This window comes from Chondrus crispus, genomic scaffold (assembly GCF_000350225.1).
Source record: "Chondrus crispus Stackhouse genomic scaffold, scaffold_437, whole genome shotgun sequence".
Classification (NCBI taxonomy): domain Eukaryota; phylum Rhodophyta; class Florideophyceae; order Gigartinales; family Gigartinaceae; genus Chondrus; species Chondrus crispus.
The window spans coordinates 1-7,026 of record NW_005179335.1 but is presented as its reverse complement, the minus strand read 5'-3'; the positions used below and the strand labels follow the sequence as shown (position 1 = coordinate 7,026).

The following is a 7,026-nucleotide window of genomic DNA, read 5'->3' as shown; positions in this document are numbered from 1 at the left end:
ACTTTGCATCTTCACTACAGACTCAAGTCTAATCAAGCATTTATGTTATTAGTAGCTGCCGAGCCGTTGCATTGACTTCCTCCTTTTTCGCAGCCATGAATGCCAGTCTACACTTTTGCAGATGTCCAATTGCATCGTCGACCCTGCCTTTTCCCGCCAGAGTCTCTATTCGGGTTGGCAACTGCATCATATCTTTCGGCAGCGGCAGCGGCTCTCGGGCAGTACGTCCATCCAACTGCCTCTCTGGAGACCTTTCGTTTTTGGCTCAAAATTCGTGCAACCCGCAGAAGGGCAGCACTATATCGGAGCTGGCACTAACAAAGATAACAATATATCGCGACTCCCCTGTAATGTATTAGAATAGTTTTATATTTCCTTCACGACGGGAATGACATTTGCGAACTATTTCTCTGCTACCGTACCGATCCAATAAATATGACTGCAGCCATTTCTTCTAACTTCAAACGGTTTAGTCGTGGTGTTGTGTGTGATTCTTTGCAGGGAAGTAATGACAAACAATCCATTTCCAAGATTGTAACACTCGTGCGGCTTTCTGGACATAGACTTCAAATAATTTGACTGAGAAAGAGAATCATCGGGCTTCAATGCTACAGGTATTCATATTCATGTCCGTAGCTCACTGACGACTGGCCCTCTGCAGTTGCAATAACGGACACCTTTCCGCTCCCACGGGGCGTTATGCATCTAATGTGTTGGTATTGAATATCAGCGAAGCTGGTGCAAGGCTTTCCATCAAATGAAATTTCCAGTCCAGGAGAATTCAAGAAATGGCCAGTGATAAACACTTCCGCACCACCTTTCTTTGGACCTCGGGAAGGATGTATCGCAATTAAATTCACCTTTGATGCGCCATCTTCATCCGGGCGAAGCGCGATTACTCTATATTTCTTCAGCTGTGGCATCACAAGTTCTCCGTAAAGACCCATTGTAAGTGACACGCCACTTTGCTCGAAAAACTGGTACGGTTGCTCTCTAAGTGAAGTTCCGTCTGCATTCAATTCTGCCCTCCAGACCAGGCCGCTTGCCCCGAATGCAACCTTACTCATTAGAAGATCCTCTTTCAGAGCGCCCTTGAAAGTATTTGCCCGGTATTCAATGATCCCATTTGTTGACGAGGTCATCGTGCCAATCGGTTTCGTGTATCCATTGCTGCTTGGTTCGCCTGGGGATCTATATACACACTGACGCGGATCGAGACGACCTCGATTGCGGTTTGGATGACCGTAATAGTTGCCCCTGACGAGATGCAAAAGCTTATCGTCGGATTCTGGGTCTGGTCCATTTTCTGTGCATGAGATGCTGGACGCTCCAAAGTTCGTGTTCGGTCCATTGTCCGTCGCGTAAGCCCGACCATTACTATGGGTCACTATTCCGAATGAATTTCGAACACCGACCACGTAGGTTTCAACATCGCCACTGACCACTACAGATGTTGCGGGGTTGTCGTATTGGTCGTATTTGACCGCACCGTCAAAGCCTGGGGCAAGGTAGTTTGCAATTACAATCGACCCTGACAATGGGTTTTCTGGGACACCACCAATGCCATCTTCTGCCGTGCTCGCACCTGCATTTGAAAACGAGCCAATAGTCACAAGCAGTTGTCCGTCTGGAAGGAAAGCAATTGCATTTGTGCCATGATCATGGTTGGACGTAACTAGACCGGAAATGATGGTTGGTCCGCGAACGGGGCAATTATCTGCACCAATGTTCACGGCTTCAACCTTTGCATTGTCCCATCTTTGGCCCTTACTGGCATAAAAGTGAGTATTTGTCGTAACAAGCACTCTATTGTAAGGATCAAGTGGGTTGTATCCAATTCCAGTGACTGATCGGTCTTTGCCCATGAACGCACCGGTGCAAGTTGTCCGGACGATTAGAGATCGGTCAACATAGGCAGCAGTAACATAACCAGTAAGAGATCCCATGTAGTATCTGTGATCACGGCCAAGAGTAATGCTGGTGATTTCCTCAATTATGTATTCAGAACCGTCAACATTCTTCCAAGTATCGAAAAGGAATCGAATTGGAACCTCTATTGCTCCATTCTGAAAAGTGTACTGAACTTCATTTGATGTACCGATGGAGCTTTCTACCCTAACAGGTGTCGTCCCCGTGCCGCCCGGAGCCTTGCACGTAATTTGGTTGATGTTGTTGTGTATGACGTCGTCAGCTTCTTCCAAGCCGAAATACACCCGGGAATCGCGATAAAGAAAGGCCCCGTTGATAGTGACCGTATTGCCTCCAGTTGCTTGCCCTTGACTCGGACTGACAGAGTCAATTCGTGGTCGTTCGGAGGCAGCACTTCTAGGCAGCACAGTGACAGTCATAGTATCCATGGCAGTATCCTGTGTGTTGTCGACAACCGTAAGCGCGAGCTTCGTCGTGCCAACGGGAAAAGTATGTTTGCATTTCATAGCTGTACAGAAGACTCGATTCGTCGAGATAATCCTCCACGTAAATTGATTAATGACACCGCTGATGACAGGGGGTCCGGCGTTGAAATAGTGAGAATGCGAGCCAACGCCGTCCAGCTGGACCATTTCAGAGCCATTGTCATCGAGGTCGAAAACAGTTTGGTCAGGGCCAGGAACAGCATGAGCCCGATGGTCAAAGCCCGAGTTGTCCAGAGCGGCTGCAAGATGAAGGGCTGTAATAATGCATCCTGCACTTAAGACTGCCCGCACAGATGCTGACATGTTGACGGAAGCACTTCTTTTGCCCACCCGCAGGCGCGGTTCCTTCTCTGAGTTTTCGTGTCTTGTTACTCTTCTCTTTGACGGAGCAATAAACCGCCACTCCCCAACCAACGATAAGAAAAGAAATGTAGGTGGGAAGTGCTCTGTGAGTCCCTTCGTGCAATACCACGACACATCGTCCGTTGGTCGCTGCCCAGATTTGCCGCATTGAAACGTCGAAAGGCGATGAAAGTAGGTGTTTTGAGATGACTTTGCAGACTTGCCCCATTAAATTATTATTCATTGGGACGCTTGTTGTCTCCTCTGACGTGTAGGTCGATGATGGAGGGACATGAGGTGCTGTGGCTCGAGTAACAATACCGCCAGCCGGGCCAAGGGCCTGTGTTTTCTACAGACTGTAAAACACGGTAGTCTACGGCTAAAACGCGGGAGTGGAGATGCCCAGCAAGCAGCTCTGAATACTGATATGAGGGTATGTGTGATCAGAAAGAGAAGGCGGTGCCAGTGCTGGCCCATCGAATAGAAGTACGGTTGGTCTGGGGACAATTTCCCCTTGCATAAGTGTCTCCGCACTCGTTGACGAAATGGGGGTATAGGTAGTTACCAGAGCCCAACCAAGGCTCGCCTGAACTGTACAATGTAAACTGCAGGACTGCTCGTCTACATCTACAGATCATAGCATTCTATCCTTTTGAAACAGCTCCTTGTCGTCTCCTAGATTATCGCTTGTCGAAGGATACTGTAGGAGTCTAGTCGCTAGGATCACAATCCTGTCATGCTACCCGACGAGCACTTTCTCGGCATCCCAGCTTTCATAACTCAGATCGAACTCGGAGCAGAAACATATCACGCAGGTATAGTTGCAGCGACCTCGTTATGAACATTGCTGTGGTACAATAAATTAGTACAGCTATGCATGTATGGTGTAGCTGTACTACTTGATTACAGTAGACGGAAAAAGACGGACTCTGTAAGCAAAGCTCGACGTCAGATCACTTGTTCTCATACAGTTCCGCATACTGTACCCTTGAGTACTGAAAGGCAGCATTGACAAAGTAGTGATTGGGGCCTCCCACAGACAGGTCTACCAGCGTTCAAGGAGCCTCCACACCTGCGAGAAGGACAAAGTCATGCCAACCGCCTCAGCATTGCCGAATCACATTTGTCGGCCCTCGCATACATTAGAACGGCAGCTGCGAAGTCTTCTCTTTCGTTGTCAGGGGTCACTGCCTCTGTAGTCTAGAGGATGGTCACTTTGTTTAAACTAGCGCATGTTTTGTGGAGTGAAATACTTTCGCTCTCCTCCCCTGTGTTGCCTCTGGTGCGCTCCTCGCGTTTCTCCTCCCCGCCACAATGAGTAGGGATCAAATCTGTCCTGTTATCTTTTCCGCCCCGTCCTCGTTCCAAACCGGTCAGCTTTGGTCTTCTAACCGCCCAAAACCGTATCTATCCCAACGGCTATCAGTTCATCGGCTCCCATGTCGAGGAATCCCTGTTAATGCGCATCCGTCTCTCAGGCATCTTTAAATATCTTTTCGGCGGATGCCTAAACAGCGCGAATCTCCGCTTTCATCATCATTCAACTGACATGGGCCATTATTGCAAGACTGCCCTTTGGTGGAAACTCCCCATGCCTACGTACATCTGCACTTTTTCTCCACTATAGTTCTGCGCAAAACCATCGGAGAGGAACCGCAATAGCGCCACTCCGTCGGGTAGATGGATCTCTTTGACGACGCATCCGCCGGCCAGTTCGACGCGCGAATGGCTGGAGCTCTGGCAAGAAGCCCTCGCTTCCTGCGCGCAATATGGTCGCACGATGAGTGCTCTCGTGACGATTCTCGTCGCCTGGTTCTCAGGCACATCCGTCTCTTCGTCAATAACAGTATTACACAGACAGTTGGTAAAAACCGGACTCTCCGTGCTGTCACAGTTGGTGCGACACCTTGCTGAGGCTGAATTCGCTGGTTCTATGTCCCTCTCGTCGCCGTCACTACACTCCTCCTGCTGCGCCCCCTTCGAGACAATAGCCGACCAGTTGTATCGCCAAAACACGGTGTCTACACCATTTAACAAAAGTGCACGCCCCGAGGCCTGCTTAGAATACGAGGAATCAGCTCCCTCTGATTCTGGGCCCCCAAAATTAGTCACCAATAGCATTTTCTGCGTCCTCGATGCCGCTGGGGCCAGAATTCTCATCATCATTTGGACGAGGCCATCATCACGTCATGGTTTTCGTAGATGCATGGGATAGTTGGCGGCAGGGTGATCCTGTTCGTGTGCTGCTGTTCGTTATGCTCTTCTCTTTCGCATTACAGCTTCCAATCGGCGTCGTCGCACCGTTCGGAGACGGTGCGACCCCAAGATCAGTTGTCAATAGAACGCGAGGGACTCTAACCGAGAAATAGGTTTATTACCAGCCGGAGCTGGGCAGAAGTGATGTGAAGTCGAACGAGACACTGACTCGCTCAATTACGATATACTGTGGATGCCGCGTAAAAACCATGCCCAATTAAGTCACGTTGGCAACAACAGTAGAGAAGCATTGCGACGAAAATTTACGATATTTCTCTCATCGATCGCCCTCATTGCTACATGTTCGCGTCTGAAGCGGACGAGCAATGAAAACTCGACTAGTCCTCGGTTGTTGGAGGAGGTTTATCGCACAACCGACTAACACAGGATTCCGTTAACCTCTGTTCCGTCTTAGTTCTCTTGTGAGCGCAATTCGAAAACAGCCTCGCCATAACAGTGCAATAACAGTGAAGGGATACGATGGTACCAACGCACTGAAGCAGCCGTTCTTTCTTCATCAACGCTTCCTGACGTGGCCCTGCTTTTCAGTGATTCTATCTTTGACTGCTGATAAACGCTGTCGTGATGGGTAGTTGTTGGAATTGGAACGTGTATACTGGCGTCCTAGAATAGTGTGGCATCATGAAAGGAAGGCAGGGGCATCAGGGGCATCAAGGGCAACAATTGCGATACAGGTACATTATAAGTAAAGATTTGGACAAGCATCAAGAGGCGGGGACTCGAAGAGACCTGGAAACGCGTTAGATGAAAAATGGGCCCCAGCTTGCTTCCCCAAACACATCATCCCTACAAGGAGATTATGAGGGCAGGGGTAGTGAAGATATTCGCCGGAGCGGTGTGTCCGTATGCCCTAAAAGTGCGCGAAGTTTGTCGGCATCTTCCTTGGAGCGGGCATTGACGGTGGGCACAACGCGCGCAGGCTTGCACCACTTCACAAAAGCGACGAGCTCTTCATAGCTAGAGTGCTCGCTATAAGCGACTTCGTAAAGCATGGCCTGATCCGCAGAGCGATTCACACGGCGCGGCTTCGACGCATCCCCCCTGAAAGTCCATCCAGTTGGACGGAAGACGATGGCAAGCCCCCGTCCAATGAACGACGTGTTGAGGCTGTTTCGCACCGCGTACTCGCGAAGGCCATCTGCAGACAGAGCGCGCATGGACACGACTTGCACACGCGCCTCTCCCGCGGAGTTCACAAGTCGCCCAGTCAACTTTGCCCCAAAGGCGCACTGCTCCAGAATGCCCCGTTTTCGCTTTCCTGCGTAGATCTTGAGATTCAGGGCCTCGGCGACGGCGAAAAAGACTTTCTCCTTCCCGATTGAGTAGGTGCCAAAGAAAAAGAGGCACTGCCCCTTTGTGCGTCTATTCTCCTCCTTTGCTGCATGCACAACCTGCTGCAACACATTGGCCTGGTACGGAAACACATATTGCGGGTTACAATATGTGGTATCCAGATGCAAATAATCCAACTTGCCCTCGCTTACAACTTCGGCAATCTTGCGATGGTGTCCAAAAACCTTGGGGTCATAGCGGCAATCGCCCGAATGCAGGACGTACCTCTCCGTGTTCCACACATAAAATAAGAGGACGACAGCCCCCGGGCAATGATTTGCATCATAGACCCAAACGGAGACTCCGCCCTTTCCCCTCGGCTCGCGGACGTCGACTTTGACGCCAACCGGGAGGACGACAATAGATTCCTTACGTACACGTAGCTGGGAGTGGACAAGGGAAGCAGTGACACTCGAGCAATACACGCGGGCGCCCTCCGGCAGGGTGCTCTTCCTCAGGCCGCCGTAATGGTCGCTATGAAAGTGGGTGAGAAAATATACGGACTTTGCGGGGTCATCTTTCGCGGCATAAAAGCTATCCACAGTAATGCTCGTTGCGGGGACGCGGTGTGAGAAGAAGTGGTTCCTCTTCCCGCGGGGGTTGGTGCCGTCGGGCTTTGCGCGGGGCCGCTTCTTCGGCGAGGCGGCGGCTGCGCGGTAGC

General features: G+C 50.4%; 4 protein-coding genes; 1 reads left to right on the top strand and 3 right to left on the bottom strand.

Annotated features, from left to right (window-relative positions):
• Positions 1-4,313: 4,313 nt before the first annotated feature.
• Positions 4,314-4,877, bottom strand: CHC_T00000069001 (hypothetical protein). Its single transcript, XM_005718880.1, has one exon. It carries the CDS (start codon positions 4,875-4,877, stop codon positions 4,314-4,316), a length of 564 nt encoding a protein of 187 aa, XP_005718937.1.
• A 14-nt stretch (positions 4,878-4,891) lies between these two features.
• On the top strand, positions 4,892-5,125 carry CHC_T00000068001 (hypothetical protein). The gene has a single exon (XM_005718879.1). The coding sequence runs from the start codon at positions 4,892-4,894 to the stop codon at positions 5,123-5,125; it is 234 nt and encodes a 77-aa protein (XP_005718936.1).
• A 575-nt stretch (positions 5,126-5,700) lies between these two features.
• On the bottom strand, positions 5,701-5,814 carry CHC_T00000067001 (hypothetical protein). XM_005718878.1 is given in 2 exon segments: positions 5,701-5,712; positions 5,713-5,814. 1 exon segment carries the CDS (start codon positions 5,812-5,814, stop codon positions 5,713-5,715), a length of 102 nt encoding a protein of 33 aa, XP_005718935.1. The 3' UTR covers positions 5,701-5,712.
• Positions 5,815-5,830: 16 nt separating this feature from the next.
• CHC_T00000066001 (hypothetical protein) lies at positions 5,831-7,024 on the bottom strand (the record flags this gene model as incomplete). Its single annotated transcript, XM_005718877.1, has 3 exons — positions 5,831-5,982; positions 6,052-6,529; positions 6,713-7,024. Coding segments are annotated over 3 exons (942 nt in total), but the record flags the coding sequence as incomplete, so codon positions are not given.
• Between the last annotated feature and the right edge of the window lie 2 nt (positions 7,025-7,026).